This window comes from Balaenoptera ricei, chromosome 3 (assembly GCF_028023285.1).
Source record: "Balaenoptera ricei isolate mBalRic1 chromosome 3, mBalRic1.hap2, whole genome shotgun sequence".
NCBI classification, from domain to species: Eukaryota; Metazoa; Chordata; class Mammalia; order Artiodactyla; family Balaenopteridae; genus Balaenoptera; species Balaenoptera ricei.
In genome coordinates, this window is record NC_082641.1 from 169,667,531 (window position 1) to 169,683,631 (window position 16,101).

Consider the following 16,101-nt stretch of genomic DNA (forward strand, 5'->3'; position numbering starts at 1 on the left):
TGTCTGCAGGTACCAGCAGGACAGGAGATGGGGACCCCCATGGGGACCCCGGGTGGAGACCACCCTCCTGCCTTGCTTGCAGAGAATCTCACACTTTTCCCTTTTAAAACACATGGTGTTCCTTTTTAATAACGGCAGTGGCTCCAGATTGGGAAGGGGGAGAGAAAAAACTTTTAAAGGCCCCAGCTCTGCGGGAAAGGCGGGGAGGCAGGGAGCAGGGGAGGGGGGCTGTCCAAAAGCCTAGCCCAGGGATCTGCTTAAGGGAGCCTTCTAGGAAGCCCCCCAAACCAGGCCAAGGGCCCTCCCAACCTCAGTGGGCTGTCCCCAGCTGCTTTGCCTGGGCTGGAATGTGTGCATCCTGGTCCCAAATGCCTTGGCCCATTGTTTGGGGAGGCCTGGAGGGAGTGCACCAGCCAGCCGGGACCCCAGAGCTGGGAGGGGCCCTAATCCCAACAGTTCCTAGGCACTGCAGTGTGCTTGGCCCTCTGGACATGGTGAGCTCATCGCATTCATCTCCCCAGCAGGTAGAACGTATTTTCCTCCCATTTTACGGAGGAGAAAACTGAGAACAGGGGAGGGGAAGCCAATTGCCCAGGTGCCCCAACTGAGATGGGCACCCACATCCCAGGAGGAGAAGGCCTCCCTGTGACCTTTCCTGCTGGAGCTTGGGGTGGGGGACTGGCCTGTCCAGGCCCGCCTGGCCTTGCCCTCTTGCCCTGTCCCCCGCCCAGCCCTGGGAGGGCAGCTGCAGCTGCTGGCAGGCAGGCCACACCAGCCCAGGCCAGGCGGGTGTGGCAGAGGGGCAGTGCCACAGCCAGCCAGGACCCCCCTGAGAGCCCCTTTCCTGGCCTGGCCGTGGGGGTGAGTGGGAGACAGGAGGGCCGTGACCCACCCCTGGAGGTTTGAGAATGGGCCTGGGGTCCGGGCAGGCCTGGCCGTGCCTCCCACCCTGCTGGGGGGGCCCAGGCAGGAAGCGGTGGGTGGGCCGGGGCAGAGACGCTGGCACGCCCGAGTTCATGCTGAAGGAATTCCGAATTAGCGGGCGGCTGGCTGCCTGGGACCTCCGGGGCGGCCCCCTGGCCCCCCGCCCCCCAGCCGCCCCCGCCTCCTCGGCTCTGGCCGGCTCAGCCGGCTCCTTCGCACGGACGCTGAGACCTCCGGCGAGCCCTGGGCCAAGCCCCAAACGCAACTGCGATCCCAGGCTCCAGCAAGACATGGCCCTCAAGCCAAGTTTGCCCCGGAAAATCGTCAGGGCTGGCCCCGGGAACTGTGTCCACCCCACCTCGCCCATTTGGGGCAGTGAGAGCCAGCACAGGGCAGCCGCTGGCATTTAGGGGCCTCCCAGGGGAACCAGGATCACCCTGTCCTTGGCTGCCAGGGAAGCTGGGCTGCCCCTGCCTCTCTGCCCCGCTGCAGTCCCTTCTTACAGCTGCCCAGTGATCCTTCTAAAATATAAATTCCTCCCTTGCTCAGAATCCTGGAATAACTCCTCCCTGCAGGTCTGGCCCCCTGCTAACCTCCCAGACCTCATTTCCTACCACCCCTGCCCCCCAGTATCTTTGCACTTGCTGCTCGCCCTGCCTGGGCACTCTCTTCTGTATATTTTCATGGCTACTTCTTTCACTTTATTCACATCTCAGTTCAAATGCCACCTCCCCAGACAGGCCTCTTGGGCCATTTAGCTGCTACCACTGATTCGTGCTTTATTTTTTCCCTTACTTGTTCTCCTAGACATTTATTTGTGCTTTTTCCTACTGCTCCCTTGGATTCAAGGCCCAAAAGGGCACGAATTTTGGGTATCTTGGTCACCATTGTGCCCTCAGGTCCTGGCACACTGTAGGTGCTCCTTGAATGAATGAATGAACAAATGAGTGAATGAGTCCTCACTACCACTTTTGGTGGAGGGAGAGGCCCCTTCCCAAAGTCTCAGAGAAGTAAAAGAACTGGGTTAACCTCCTGAGTGAGCTGGGGGCATTCGAACCCAGCTCAGCCTGGCTTAAAGATCCCACAGAGTTGTCCTTAAGACAATATTTTCACTCTTCTCAAACAATCTCATGTGGCTGATACCATGATGCCCACTTCCCAGGTGGGGAGACTGAGACTCAGAGGGGCATCAGGGGCTTGAACTGTGCATCCCCTCCCCCTCTTCTGTGCCTTGGTTTCCCCTTGGATAAAAACAGGTCTCTCTTAAGTTCTAATCTTTGGACTAGAAGGCTTCTCCAGTGGAAGGCAGGAGGAAAGGCATCAACCACGGCATCCCAGAGGCTCCTGTGCCCAGCACCCAATTCACACACAACCCAGTTTAGGAAGTCACTTCCCATCTGATATTCCCAATGGCCCTGAGGACCGTGAGTTTTCTTGTTCCCATTTTGCAGATTAGGAAAACTGAATCGAGGGAAAGCATGATGACGGCAAGTCCCTTTGGATGAGGTGGGGAGCCTAGAGCTTGCCACAGTCACTTTCAATTCCAGTGGCAGCACAGAGACTGACAAATACAGGTTTAAATAGTGTGCCCTTCTATTTGGTGACCTTAGGCAAAGGACTCGATCTCTCAGAGCCTTGTTTTTTTTCATCCATAAAATGAGCAGGATTCTAGTAGGGGTCAGGGCACCCCTTTTTAGAAGTGCCTTCCTCCCCACAGAGACATATGTGTGCGGTTCTGGGGGTAGAAGAGAAAGAACACACAATCTGTTATTTCTAATTGTCAAAAATAAAATGAAATGGAAAAAAAAAAAAAGCAGAGTGTAGTGGTTGTCAGAAGTATGTGCAAAGCAAGAGGTACTTGGATCTGAGTGAGGTTTGTAACCACTCAGAAAGCCCTGAGCAAGTCAGTGAGGAAGTGGTTTGGAAGGACCTGAGTTGTGGAATCAGACAGTCCTGGGGCTGAATCTTGGCTTTGCCACCAACCTTGGGTTTGTCACTTGACCTAATAGAGCCTCAGTTTCCTTCTCTGTAAAATGGGGACAATCATATAAAGCTCCTTTGCAGGACTACTGTGAGTCTTGGAGGACCTAGGATGGTGGGGGATGCTCAGGGCAGCTCCATCCCAGGCCTGACAGGTGCTCCTCTCTGACCCCAGACACGGCTGTGATCAGTCCCCAGGACCCCACGCTCCTCATCGGATCCTCCCTGCAGGCCACGTGCTCAGTGCACGGGGACCCACCAGGGGCCACCGCCGAGGGCCTCTACTGGACCCTCAACGGGCACCGCCTGCCCCCCGAGCTGTCCCGAATGCTCAACGCCTCCACTCTAGCCCTTGCCCTGGCCAACCTCAACGGATCCAGGCAGCAGTCGGGGGACAACCTCGTGTGCCACGCCCGTGACGGCAGCATCCTAGCCGGCTCCTGCCTCTATGTTGGCCGTAAGTGGGCCCCCAGGACACCTAGGGGTAGCTCTTGGGGGCAACATCTCCCTCTGGAGAGGGGCATGAATCATGGGTCCTCTGGTCTGGGGCTGAACAATGGGTATACTGGCATAAGTTGAGAGGTACAGGCCGCTAGGGTGGGAATGAGAGCCTGGAGACCACCCCCCCCCAAAAACCATCCTCAAGAGAGCCATGCAGGTGGTCCTGCCAACGTCTGCTCTGTCCATCCTCCTTCCGCTCCAAGGTGGGGGCCCCAGCGGGCAGCCAGCAACTCCCCCTTCCCCCTGTCCACGGCCGGTCCAGACCCTCAGCCCCTGCACCCCCCTTCCCCAGTGCCCCCAGAGAAACCCTTCAACATCAGCTGCTGGTCCAAGAACATGAAGGACCTGACATGCCGCTGGACGCCGGGGGCCCACGGGGAAACCTTCCTCCACACCAACTACTCCCTCAAGTACAAGCTGAGGTTGGTGGTGGCCCTCGGGTGACTTGTGTTCCAGCCTGGCTGTGTGGCCTTGGCCAAGCCTTCCCTCTCGGAGCTCTGGTGTCCTCTCTGCACTCCGGGGCTGCTGGGGGGAGGTTTGGGGGCCCAAAGGGACCCTCACATGTCCTCCTCCCCTCCTGCCCCTGCAGGTGGTATGGGCAGGACAACACATGTGAGGAATACCACACGGTGGGACCTCACTCTTGCCACATCCCCAAGGACCTGGCTCTCTTCACACCCTATGAGATCTGGGTGGAGGCCACCAACCGGCTGGGCTCGGCCCGCTCTGATGTGCTGACACTGGACATCCTGGATGTGGGTGAGCCCTGCCCCCCGCAAGGCCAGCCTGGCCCACCTGGGATCCACCCCCTCCCCCTCGGCCCCCACCAGCCCAGCCACGCTGCAGCTCAGCTGAGGTCTGCGCTGCTGGTTGGAATGGGGAGGAGCTAGGCATCCGCCCATCCGTCCCCAGCCCCCTGAAGCAGCCAGGATACCCCTACTCTGTGGAGAACACCTGGCCTGGCTGCCTCCCCCTCGGCGGCCCAGGTGTGCTGAGGGGGGGCCCCCGGGGAGCTGGGAGGGGGCGCCCAGGTCTGGAGGCGCCCCAGGAAGCAGCAGCCTGTAGCTGGGGGGGCGTGCAGGCGGGAGGCAGGAAATGGATGATCTGCGAGCAGAATTGGGCCTAATCTAATTAGGGTGTTTCTCAGCCCCAAGCAGGCCTGTGCCTTAACCCTTTCGGCCCCTCACCAAGGCCTCAGGGGAAGAGGCCAGCCCTCCCTGCTGCCCAAAGGGCTCCCAGAAGGTTCCTCAAAAGTGTTGCAGTGACTCCCTCCTCCTGCTTCCCACTTTGCTTCCTTAAGTCCTGAAGCTGCAGTGGGCATGTTCTAAGCCTCAGTTGTCCCTTTGCACCAAGCAAAGCCGTCACATTGAGGACCTTTGTGAAGTTGGAAGGAGCAGGAGGTGGGCAGTGGGGGGGTCGGGGGAGCTTCCCAGGAGTCTGGCAGCCTGAGGGCTCCCTGGTCTCCTGGGCATAATAATAATATCATCATCCAGGCAGTGTCTGCTTTTTACATAGTTCCCTGAAGATAGGATTATGTTTCTCCTGTCACAGATAATAATGGTGATAACAGCTAACATTAATTGAGTGCTTCTAGGTGCTGAGTGTTTCCTGAATATTATCTAATGTAATCCACCCGTCCTGAAGGGGGGAGAGGGGAGAACGGAGGCAGGTGCCATCTAAGCCACGTTCCCTGGTATTTGGACCCAGACAGGGGCCAGCCAGGTCCAAAGAGAGCCCGGTGACTAAGCCCCGCCCCGCCCCCCTAGTGACCACCGACCCCCCACCAGAAGTGCACGTGAGCCGCGTAGGGGGCCTGGAGGACCAGCTGAGCGTGCGCTGGGTTTCACCGCCTGCCCTCAAGGACTTCCTCTTCCAAGCCAAGTACCAGATCCGCTACCGAGTGGAGGACAGCGTGGATTGGAAGGTGCCCGCACCCACCCCCCAGTTCCGCTCCTCCCTCCTCCTCTCCCCCCTCCCCTCCCCAAGCTGCCCCCGCCTCTGACCCTGCCCTTGCCGCCCAGGTGGTGGACGATGTGAGCAACCAGACCTCCTGCCGCCTGGCGGGCCTTAAGCCAGGCACCGTCTACTTCGTGCAAGTGCGCTGCAACCCCTTTGGCATCTATGGCTCCAAGAAGGCAGGGATCTGGAGCGAATGGAGCCACCCCACGGCTGCCTCCACCCCCCGAAGTGGTGAGCACCCCAACAGGGCTGGGTGGTCCTGGGACCAGCCCCAAACCAGTCTGGGCCTCTGTTTCCTTGTTTCCTTCAAAAGAGCAGAGGTCTCAAACTTTTGGTCCCGGGGGCCAATTGTGGCCCTTGGATCTATTTTCTTGGCCTGTCATTTGGAAAAAAAAAAGTTTGACCTACTGGCAGACTTTTAAAAACAATAAGTTTTAACACAAATATCCTAGATTCCCTAGAAAAATTGTCTAGAAAATGTAATAGGACACAGCCAGAGTTACTCCACAGCCCCCATCAGCAGAGGCTGCCCCTTAAGTCAGGGCCCTTACTCTTTCAGTTGTGCCATCCCCACCTAGCCTGTTTCACCCACATGTACCCCTTCCCCAGCCCCTAAGGGCAAGTGAGTTTGAGACCCCTGCTTCTAAGACGATGGGCTGCCAACTCTCCCTATGACCGGCTTTGATTTCCCCTTCTGTTAAAGGTAGCGGGATGGGATGATCAGGGGCCTGGGTCTGATTCCCTCTGCGGTCGGGGGTTTATCTAAGCCCATGGACCTCCCTTCTCTCCTTTGTGAAATGGTATGAAATCTTATTTGGTACGTCTGGCCTCAGCTTCCCTATCTGGAAAGTGGGGATGATAATCATGCCTGCCTCAGGCTATTGTGAGGGTTAGATGAGAGATAACCCATGGAAAGTGCTCTCATGGTGGGTGCCACACAAGGGTTTGCAAGTAATAGTTACTGAGACTCCCATCCCCTGCTCCCCCAGTGGTTTCACCTAAGGGAGGGCCCCTTTTCTGAGATGAGGACACCAAGGCCCCAAGGTCACACAGGGATCTGAACTCAGTTCCCTTGAAGTCCAGGCTCATGCTCCTGGGATGATGGGGAAACCAAGGCCCAGAGAGGATCCCAGAGTCAGGGAGTGGCAGAGCAGGGCTCCAGCCAGTCCCCCAGCCCCCATCCCGGGCCCCTCCAGGTTCGGCGGTGGGCGGGAACTAGCACAGCTGGGAGGGGCCTGAGCCTTGGCCCCTGCTCGTGCCCAGCACCTGTGATTCTTGCACGGGAGCCAGCAGGCGGCTGTGTCCGCTGGGGAGGCTGGGGAGGCCAGGGGAGGCCGGCAGGGGCGGTGGGGGCCGGGGCTGTGCCAGGGCCTGTCAGCGGGTCCCCGGCGTTATTTATGACGTGAGGCCGATGTCCTTATCCGCCGGCCTGCTCACGGCTGGCTGCGGCCAGCGACTGGACCGACAGGCCGGCCTCCCACCTGGCCCTCCTGGCCCACTCCCCAACCAACGGGCTGTACTCTCAGGCCTGTCCTGGGGGCTTGCCCCTCCCCCTCAGAGCCACCTCGAATTCTCTGTCTCCCTTTATCTCTCTGTCACTCACTCTCTTTCCCTGTTTCTATCTTTCTGCCTTTCTTGGTTTCTGCGTCCCTACACCCCCAGTGTCTCTGTCCCTCCCTGCTCTGGCTCTCCATCTCTCAACCCTCTGCATCTCCTTGGCTGTCCCTCATTGCTTTCGCTCTCCCTCTGTCTGTCTCTCCTTGCCTCCATCGCTCAGTCTCTGTCTCTCTCTCTCCAGCTCTTTCTCATCAGCGTCTCTCTCTTCCTTCCTCTGCCCCCTGCTCTGTCTGCTTCTCATCCCTTTGGCCCTGGCCTCTCTCCTCCCCCCGCCCCCTTCCACTCACACCTGGCTCAGGCCACAGGAATCGGGTTCCTAGAGGGGATGTGGAGGAGGAGCCCCTTCCTTCCCCTGCCCCCTATCTCCTTGGGGGCGCAGCTGGGCTGCAGTGCTGGGCTGGGCCGTGGGGAGGACCGGGTCCCGTAGAAACAGGGAGGGAGGTGCCCTAAGGGAACATCCCTCTCCTGCCCGCGCGCGCCCTCTGCCGGGCGCGCCCTGACGCTGCCTCTCCGCCCCCATTAGAGCGTCCGGGCCCGGGCGGCGGGGCGTGCGAGCCGCGGGGCGGCGAGCCGAGCTCGGGGCCGGTGCGGCGCGAGCTCAAGCAGTTTCTGGGCTGGCTCAAGAAGCACGCGTACTGCTCGAACCTCAGCTTCCGCCTCTATGACCAGTGGCGAGCCTGGATGCAGAAGTCACATAAGACCCGCAACCAGGTAGGAAGGAGGGACCCCCGGGCGAGGGGTGGAGGGGTGGGGCCAGGGGGGTAAACGGGCTGGGGAGGTAGGTCCTCAGCTCTCAGACACTGCCTCCTTCCTTCCAAGCACAGGACGAGGGGATCCTGTCCTCGGGCAGACGGGGCGCGGCGAGAGGTAAGGGGGACCCAGGTGGGTGGGCAGGCAGGGAGACAAGGGCCCCTCCTGGTGGCCGTAGGCGACGGGCCCTCCACCCTCAGCCCTAGTTACTGAGGTGCAATCCCTTCCTCCATCTCGTATCAACATTTACTTAACACCTACTGTGTGCCTGCCCCTGTAGCCCTTAGTCTAGTTAAGAGCATCCAGACCCCTTTAAAATGTCCAGAGGGGAATGTCGTCCTCAGGGATGAATGCACATAGCCGCCCGGTAGCATTATATGAGCGCCTACTGCATACCGGCTCTGTGCCAAGCGCATTACCTGCAGGACACCCCATGGGATAGATAGATATTACTTTTCAGATGGGAAAACCGGTGCCTAGAGAGGGGCAATAGCCTACCCAAGGTCACCCAGCTGAAAGTGGTGGGACCAGGACCTGAACTGGGGCCTCCTCATTTGCTCTGTGGTCCTGGCCCCTCCCCGGCTCCTTGCTAAGCCTGGCTTCCCCTCTGCCTGCAGGTCCTGCCAGATAAGCTCTAGAGGCTGGGGCTGCCCTCCCTGCTGCATGGAGACCCAGGGGCCACCCCCAGACTGGGGGCCACCTCTGTACCCTCACCTCAGGGTGCCCCAGCCCTCTCGGCAGCAGCTGGGGCGAGCACTCTGAGCTCCGAGGGCCACAACAGCTCTGGCCTCCACGTGAGGTGCACCCCAGTGGGAGGAGTGTGTGTGAGGGGGGCTGAGCTTCCCAGAACGCCTGCCAGGGCTGGGGGTGAAGAAGGGTCATTACTCCCCCTACCCAGGACCACTCCAAAGAGTCTTTTTAAATAAACAAACTATTTAGGTGCCCTGATTGTGAAGGTGAGTTTGGGGCTAGAGTGGTCTAGGGTGGGGGCTGACGAGGAATCCTGATGACCCTTTGGGATGGGAATCTTGACCTCCCAGAATTTCTGACTCTCTCCATGATCTGAAATATCTGGTTCCAAACTCCTTGGAGAGTGTGATTCAAAACACCAGAGTTTTTACAGTCATGGAGTCGGGGAATCTTGCACCTGCCATCCCTGGCTTTGTGGGATCCCACCCCAGCACAGAGAGACAGTGGAGCAGCTGCAGACGAAAGGTTCTTTAGGTTCTTTATTATGAGAGGTGAGGCGAACTTGAAGAGGGTCAGTGGTCCGGTGAGGCGTGACCCCAGCCGGCTGGCAGTCAGGGCAGAGCGCTATATGCCCCATTTCCCATCTCCTTTGGCTTGTCCCCGGGGAGCCACCATCACTCGGCAGATTCTGCATCAAACCTGAGATCCTGGAGAACCTCACTGATCGCTTCCATGGTTTTAATTACCCTACAAGAGTGGATGGGAACTATAAATAAAACCCAGATGGGGCGAATTAGCCGCCGCTGCGCAGCTCCGAAGAGGCTGTAGCCAGCCCCGGGCCCTCCTGCCTGCTGCCAAACCTCCAGGCAGCACTAGCAGCCAGAAGGACCATTTAGGTGCCTGGGAGGATGGGTGGTCCCACGGGTCCCGAGTGGCAAGAGAAAAGGCCATCTTGGGTGGGTGTGTGCCATCAGGAAGGTGTGCAGGGTGACTGTGGCACATGTCTAGTGGGTGTGCACATGTGTGCGCTTGGGGGGCTACAGGCAGGAATGTGCAGGTGTGTGCCTGGTAGGGCCTGGGCGACCATGTCCAAGCTCGGAGTCGAGCCATGTGAGCAGGATTGGTGTGTATGAGGTGCGCAGCTGTGTCCTGGGAATGCACAGCGAGTCTGGTGTGAAACTGCACAGCCTGTGCGCTGGGGGAATGTGTGCAGTACATCTAGGAGTCACCAAGTGAGTACTCTGGCATGCACACCCTAAGGGTAGTGTGCAGGTCCAGGGGGTTGGCACAGTCTGCCCTTGCCAGCCCTGGGGCGCACCTGGCTGGGGGTGGGTGCCCAAGGGTGCAAATCTAGCATGGTCAGCCCACTGGGAGGCGGTGCTCACTTCATCTTCAGCTGGTGCATCTGCAGGCTGTCCTGCCCAGTCAGCTCTGGTGTCCCCATCAGCTGCAGCAGGGCCACCTGGTTGGGGAATAGGCAGCAAGGAGGATGCCACAACTGGCAGAGGCCACCCCCTGCCCTCCCACATAGTAGGGAGGAAGAGACACTGAAGCACCCGGAAAGGCAGCGGAAGGGTGGGGCCACAGCAGGCGGGAGTCTCAAGGGGCGGTACTTAGCGCAGGAGGAATCTAGGATTAGGTTTAGGGGGGCTCCTGAGGAGAGGGGCCGAGTGGGCGGGCCCTAGAATCAGTGCAGAGCGCAACATGGGCATGGCCTCATGTAGGCGGGGAAGGGGAATAGTGGTGAAATCTCAGCCAGGGATAGGTGGGCAGGGGCGGGGGTGGGGTGGGGTGGGTGGGTTGTGAGGGTTGTGAAGTAGGCGGAGTCTCAGGGACCAGCCAGGGCGTTACAATCCCAGGGTGGAAGTAGGCCAAAAACCTAGACTGGGATTGGGTCTCTAAAGCAGCGTGGCCTGGGAATCCCAGCGTAGAGTGTGATGTGGGCGTGGCTTCGCGTGGAGTTGGCCTGGGAATGGTAGTGTATCTTGGTCAGGATTGGCTGTAGAGGCAGAGTAGGCTGGGCCTTGGATCCCTAGCGCGAGGAACAGGCCCAGAACCTAGGCTGGGATCGAGGGTGTACCCAGAAGGGGACCTGGCCTGGAAATCCAAGGCCCCCAATAATCAGGGGGTTGAGTACCTGGCCTGGGGCACTGGGACAAGCCAGGGGGGGTAGGAGCATTGTAGGGGCGGGGTCTGGGATAGAGTGCGCGTGTCCTGGGACTAAAGATCTGGATGAAAAATGCGGGCGGACAGGAGGGGGCTAACCCTGAGACTCTCGAGTGAACTCTTAATGGATGACTGAGGTGGGGCAGGAAGAGGGGGTGCTGGGGCGCCAGGGGCGGGGTTCGAGGGGACGGAATCTGGCCCCTCCCCCAAGGGGTGCACAGTGGGCCAAGGCCCGAGAGACAAGCCGTGGAGTAGGGGGATACATGGCCGGGGTGCGGGACCTCACCGTGGCCAGGCGCGTCTCCTCCAGCTGCTGCAGCCTGCGCACGTGGCTCGCGAGCAGCGGCTGTGCTCGGGGTCCGGCTAGCTCGGCCTCCACCGCCAGCACCTCCCGCGAGGCGGCGGCGAAGGCCTGGGTCACCTCGTGTACTGTGCTCCGGTAGCGCGGAAAGTCGTAGGGCGGGCCGCTGCTCAGGTACTGTCGGTGGCCTCTGCGGCAGGCGGGGATCCTGAGGCTACGGCCCCGGCTCTCACGCCCTGCACCCGCATCGACCACCTTAAAGCCCTCCAAGTGTCCCCTAGACCCCAGAGTGTTGAGAACGTTCTGACTCCCGCAGGGTAACCCGAGACGGGCCCACTCCTGCGCACGCGGAAGGGAGCGATCTGGTCTCCCCGCAAATCCCGCCCCACCTCTGACACCGCGGCCCCGTGGGGACCCAGTTCCTCCCCCAAGGCACGCCCATCCCCGGAGCGGACTGGGGGCTGAACATTGCGACCCCTCCCCTCCCCTACGCCCTCACTTACTCCTCCAGCCGGCGGAAGGCCTGCGCGCGCTCAGCCTGCAACTGGTGGATGCGCTGCACCAGCGCCCGTATCGCGGCATCTTTCTATGGGGCGAGGGGCACGGCTAGGGTATGAAGCCGGCGCCCCCGAGCCTACACCGCCCGCCCCGCGCCTGTTCCCGCTCGGGCTCGAGCTCACCCAGGGCCACACCAGCTGCTCGCGCTCCGGGGCTCCAGTGGCTCCCGAATCACCGGGCACCGCCGGGACAGCGGACTCTGCCGCGGCCTCAGTGGTGATCATGACTGCGCAGCTCTGGTCCCACCCGGGAGCAGGTTGCTCCGCTGCGTCTGTCGCCCCCTGCAGGCCCGGAGGCCTCTGGAGCCAGCTTACGGCTGCCAGCTAACCTGGAGACACCGGGGGAGGAATCGGAAGCGAAGACTGGGGGCTTCTCAGGCCTGACACCCTCCACCCACCCCCACCCCTGTGCTTGTTCCCGACCGGCGCCTGCCTTAACGTTTTCGACCTTAAATGTACGGTTCTGTATACAGCAAGGCTGTCCTTCGGCTTATTTCTATGCAGCTATGTCAAAACCCGACTTCACTTCCTCACATCCCATCCCCACTAAGATAAAGAAAATTGAATCCAAGAAGTGATAGCCATCATCTAATGCCACAAGGTTGTGACAACAGTGGGATCTGAACGCAGGTTCTGACACTGGAGAATTCAAGTCACTGGCACCCACAGGTTGTGTGTGAACTGCTCTGAAGAGGGGGGCCTGTGCAAAAGGCCCTGAGGTGGGAGTCTGGTGCAGGCCTGAGGTTGGGGGTGGGGGGTGGGAGGGTTCCTATTAAGTACAGAGAAGGCCTGGGAGCTGGACATACACTGCCTAGTTTGAGCTTCAGGAAGCTTCCTCCTCCAGGAGTGGACACAGGGTAGACCAGAAAGATGGTGGTGGCCTGGCCTTAGGGAAGAGGGGGCAACTGACAAAAATGAAACTCAACTGAGGCCTGAAGTGACAGCCTTTAGCTGGCACTCCAGGTCTCAGCTGTTCTCAGGCATTCAGCTGTTCTCAGGCATCACTGTCTAGGCCTGGGTTGTCACCTACGGGAAGCCCCAGTCATCCCAAGACAAATAGAAGCATGGCCTTGTCAGGGCACTACAACCCCTCACCTGACAGACATCAGTCTTGGGTGGGACCCAGGAGCTCCTAAAGATGAGTCAAAATTGAGAACAGGTATTTTACGCTAGGTGGGGTGTTCCTTCCTACCCCGCCATCCACCCACACCCAAACACCTCCAGGGCCCAGATGTGAGGGTTGTTAATGTGCCTGACCAGGTTCCACCAGTCCCTAGGCTGAGGTCTTTATTCCCATATTACAGATGACAAAATCCAGATGGGTGAGCTCACTAGGCTATGTAGCAGAGGGCCAGGAGTGAGACTTGCCTGTGCTGTGGTTATGACAACTTTAGACATGAAGGGCAGAGACCATGGCCCACTTTACAGGTAAGACAACTGGAACCCAGGAGAGAGGACCCCCAAGAGCTATGAAGAACTGAGTGACAGAAAGTCCCTAAGGGAGATGCCTGCACCTCAGCCACCTCCCCATTGGACAGACCAACCACATGGACACCAGTTACTGCTCCAGTCAACAAAAGGGAAACTTTACTGAGGCCCCAGGGCCATGGGGCTTAGGCAGGAGGCCACCCTGCGGGCAAAGAAGCCGGTGGAGGGGCCTTATTTGACCTTCTTCTTGGGGCGCAGGTTGTTGGTGTGGCCGCACTTCTTCTTGCGGCAGTTGACAGCACGGGGGTGCAGGCGAGCGTAACACCTGTGCGAGGACACGAGCAAGTGGTGAGGGCACATCCCGACCCCCACCAGGGCCAGCCCACACCCCCAATCTGAAGAGTACATACTTGCGACAGATCATCTTGTCGCAGTTGTATTTCTGAGCGAGCTGGCGAAGGGAAGGCTCGATGATGCCACCTCGCAGACGAAGCACCAAGTGCAGGGTGGACTCTATAGGAAACGAAGGGCAGAGAGAGACAGTGACTGAGCCTAGGCTCACCACCTCAGTCCCATAGCTTCTCAAGTGTGACAGGGACACACTGGAATCCGTTGGGTGTTCTATGTGTAGATGGACACACCAGCCCAGCCCACCCCACAGAACCTCCACCTTGTCATTTCCCACCAGTTCTCGGGGAGTCTGAGACTAATATAAATATACGTCAACAGTGGTGTCCATCTGGGTTTCCCCAAGGGCAAGGCAATTTCTAAGTGGTGCAAGGACGACCTTTTATTTTCCTAGGTAAGACATTTAAATCTTTTGCTGCAAAAAGTGGTGCTGATTTTCTTTACAGTAGTTATCACATTAAAAAACACAAACACAAGAATTAAAGAAAGTGAATAAGAACACGAGAAGCCATCGCCATTTGGAAATCCTGGTGGAGATCTTGAGATGCTTTCCAGCGATGGAAACAGTACCTTACAAAGCAATACTCCCTAGCCCTATCTGATCCTCAGCTTAAGAAGAATCCTCCTCTACAGCCCCCTCCCGGTGCTGAAGAGGCTGTCAGTGCCCCATCCTGGGTCCTAGGCCTCACTGAGGTCCTGTCTAGCCACCCCACCCCCGTACCTTTCTGGATATTATAGTCTGACAGAGTGCGGCCATCCTCCAGCTGTTTGCCCGCGAAAATCAGACGCTGCTGGTCAGGTGGGATGCCTAAGGAGAGAGCACTTCAGTTACTAAAGCTCTGGCAAGAATACTACCAGCAGATCTCCCCTCCCTCCACAGGGCTGTGCCAGGATCACCCCCAAACTGTCAAAAGGGAAAATGAGGTAGAGAGGACAAGCTGCCTTCCCAAAATCACACAGGGGAAGCACTGGCATGGCTGAGATCTGTCCAAGCACCCATTTCACACAGGACAGCAGATCCCCAGGGCTGAAGGGCCCCCATTGTGTGGCGCACCTAGCCCCAACCCAACTCACCCTCCTTGTCTTGGATTTTAGCTTTGACATTCTCAATGGTGTCACTGGGCTCGACCTCTAGAGTGATGGTCTTGCCCGTCAAGGTCTTCACAAAGATCTGCATCTCTGCGTCTGCTGGGGAAGAGAGGGGGGAGAATGGCCGGGTGGAGTGGTGAGCACTGAAGGTCTGAGCAGCCCGAGCTCACAGGCCGGCCAGCCTTAGTTCCTGCCAGCCCTGGGCCAGCATCGACTTCAAATGCAGGCCCACCCCAGTGCCTGTTTCCTTCCACCCTCCAAGCCAGCAGCTTCGTCTTTGAAGATGGAACGAAAAGTACAGGTCTATGGCACCATCTTGCCAAGCACGGTCTGGAGGTCCCATCTTTCCTCTCCTCTGCCAGCCCCCGCTCTTCCTGCAGCCGGGGTGGGAATCCCATCTTAGTAGCATCCCCCCAACACACACGCTTTCCTCCCTACAGTCCCTTCGCCTAATTCCAAGCTCAGACACCCAAAACTTTGGCTTCCTTCTGGGTTACGCCCTAATCCTCAGACCACATTTCCTGCCTTTGATCCAATCCATAAGTAACAACTGCCAACCACGTGCCTGATACTTGTTTACATAGATATTTCCGTTTTTTCACTTTCCAACTCTAGAAAATAGCTGCTACTACCAAACTCTCCTTACAGATTTAGAAAAGGAGATAAGAGACCCAGCTCAAAGGCTTAATATTTTTAAATGAACTGGCAGAGTGTCTGCCACGAGACAAAGTTACAGTTAATACTCCTCTCCATTAAATCGGATCTGCCCCGAAGGACACATCCTCGCCCCAAGCCTCGTCAGATAGTTGGGGCCGGCGGAGCGGGCAGGGTCCTCTTCCAATGGCCGGCTTCCCTCTCGGGGCCCAGTTCGGGCTCGGAACCCGGCCCAGTGTGCCTTGCTAAGCCGCCCCACAGGGCCTAGCTCGCCTAGACGGATTCCAGGCCGCCCCCTCCGCTGCCTGGGCCCCCGCAGGCTACCGCCCAACCCTGCCCAGGGCCAACCCGCAAGCCCGCCATCACCGACCTGCTCCGTCGTCTGGCTGAAGTGAAAGAGGGCTGCTGAACCGGAAACCGCCGATTCGCCGCCGAGGGCGCCTGCGCACCGAGCACGCTGCGCGTCTGCGTCACAATCCGCGCCGCGCCCCGCCCACGCCCCCCGCCCCCGCCCCTATGTTGGGTGCGAGCGCACGAAGCCGCGGCGCCTGTGGGCGACCGGTGCCCGCCTGCCTCGGGGTGTGAGCTCCGCCAGTCGGGTCACGTAGGAATAATGCCGCACCTTTCCTGGTGTTTCTGCCCGCTGTTTCCAGGCCGCCTGAAGACTGCCCGCACGTAGCGGGTGCTCCAGAAATATTTCAACAGAGTAGGGGAAACTTTTGTGCTAAAGTGAAGGCATTAAGCAGAGGGTCTGCGGGTCCAAGACGCAAGGGTCAAGGCAGAAGGCGGCGTAAGGGCCGAATGTGTTGGAGCCACTGGAGGCCGGCCGCTGTGCACAGATGGATTTCAGGGTGGGTCCGTATAGGAGCACGGAGAGCAGGTGGGGCTGGTGCATTCACCCAAGGAAATAGGGTGGGACCCAGGGTCTGTTTAGGATATAAGACGGAGGAGACTCAGGATGGCTAAAAAGTGCTGGGTGCCGGAAAGCGGTGAGGACTGAGAAGTTACCTGTGGGTTTGGCAGCGTACCTTATTTCCTTGAACACTTCCCGGCACCCCCTATGGACCAGGCAAAAGC

The 16,101-nt window shown here is 58.9% G+C and overlaps 3 protein-coding genes across 5 annotated transcripts; 1 reads left to right on the plus strand and 2 right to left on the minus strand.

The window, feature by feature from the left end:
* Positions 1–1,016: 1,016 nt before the first annotated feature.
* CRLF1 (cytokine receptor like factor 1) lies at positions 1,017–8,662 on the plus strand. The gene is made up of 9 exons (XM_059919158.1): positions 1,017–1,299; positions 3,080–3,361; positions 3,698–3,827; positions 3,995–4,164; positions 5,172–5,329; positions 5,427–5,595; positions 7,505–7,692; positions 7,806–7,848; positions 8,349–8,662. Exons 1-9 carry the CDS (start codon positions 1,017–1,019, stop codon positions 8,360–8,362), a joined length of 1,437 nt encoding a protein of 478 aa, XP_059775141.1. The 3' UTR covers positions 8,363–8,662.
* A 280-nt stretch (positions 8,663–8,942) lies between these two features.
* REX1BD (required for excision 1-B domain containing) lies at positions 8,943–11,721 on the minus strand. 2 transcript variants are annotated; one of them, XM_059918073.1, is made up of 5 exons: positions 11,569–11,721; positions 11,392–11,474; positions 10,874–11,165; positions 9,807–9,883; positions 8,943–9,168 (listed from the first exon to the last, which is right to left on the minus strand). In XM_059918073.1, exons 1-5 carry the CDS (start codon positions 11,668–11,670, stop codon positions 9,096–9,098), a joined length of 627 nt encoding a protein of 208 aa, XP_059774056.1. In that variant the 5' UTR covers positions 11,671–11,721; the 3' UTR covers positions 8,943–9,095. The 2 variants fall into 2 exon arrangements, with proteins under 2 accessions (XP_059774056.1, XP_059774057.1); XM_059918074.1 differs by having other exon boundaries at positions 10,874–11,078; positions 11,569–11,717.
* A 1,282-nt stretch (positions 11,722–13,003) lies between these two features.
* On the minus strand, positions 13,004–15,475 carry UBA52 (ubiquitin A-52 residue ribosomal protein fusion product 1). Of its 2 annotated transcripts, none has more exons than XM_059918077.1 (5): positions 15,395–15,475; positions 14,356–14,469; positions 14,003–14,089; positions 13,284–13,386; positions 13,004–13,198 (listed from the first exon to the last, which is right to left on the minus strand). In XM_059918077.1, the coding sequence occupies exons 2-5, from the start codon at positions 14,456–14,458 to the stop codon at positions 13,105–13,107; spliced, it is 387 nt and encodes a 128-aa protein (XP_059774060.1). In that variant the 5' UTR covers positions 14,459–14,469; positions 15,395–15,475; the 3' UTR covers positions 13,004–13,104. The 2 variants fall into 2 exon arrangements, with proteins under 2 accessions (XP_059774060.1, XP_059774059.1); XM_059918076.1 differs by having other exon boundaries at positions 14,356–14,466; positions 15,395–15,468.
* Positions 15,476–16,101: the final 626 nt, after the last annotated feature.

Excerpts from the sequence above, each read along its gene's own strand:
- CRLF1 (XM_059919158.1), top strand. The coding sequence starts at position 1,017 with ATGCTGAAGGAATTCCGAATTAGCGGGCGGCTGGCTGCCTGGGACCTC. Across the intron at positions 1,300-3,079 it reads CACCTCGCCCATTTGGGGCA|ACACGGCTGTGATCAGTCCC; the intron begins GTGAGAGCCAGC and ends CTCTGACCCCAG. Across the intron at positions 7,693-7,805 it reads CACATAAGACCCGCAACCAG|GACGAGGGGATCCTGTCCTC; the intron begins GTAGGAAGGAGG and ends TTCCAAGCACAG.
- REX1BD (XM_059918073.1), bottom strand. The coding sequence starts at position 11,670 with ATGATCACCACTGAGGCCGCGGCAGAGTCCGCTGTCCCGGCGGTGCCC. Across the intron at positions 11,166-11,391 it reads GCCTTCCGCCGGCTGGAGGA|GGGACACTTGGAGGGCTTTA; the intron begins GTAAGTGAGGGC and ends TCTGGGGTCTAG. Across the intron at positions 9,169-9,806 it reads ATGCACCAGCTGAAGATGAA|GGTAATTAAAACCATGGAAG; the intron begins GTGAGCACCGCC and ends CCACTCTTGTAG.
- UBA52 (XM_059918077.1), bottom strand. The coding sequence starts at position 14,458 with ATGCAGATCTTTGTGAAGACCTTGACGGGCAAGACCATCACTCTAGAG. Across the intron at positions 13,387-14,002 it reads AGACTATAATATCCAGAAAG|AGTCCACCCTGCACTTGGTG; the intron begins GTACGGGGGTGG and ends CGTTTCCTATAG. Across the intron at positions 13,199-13,283 it reads GACAAGATGATCTGTCGCAA|GTGTTACGCTCGCCTGCACC; the intron begins GTATGTACTCTT and ends GTCCTCGCACAG.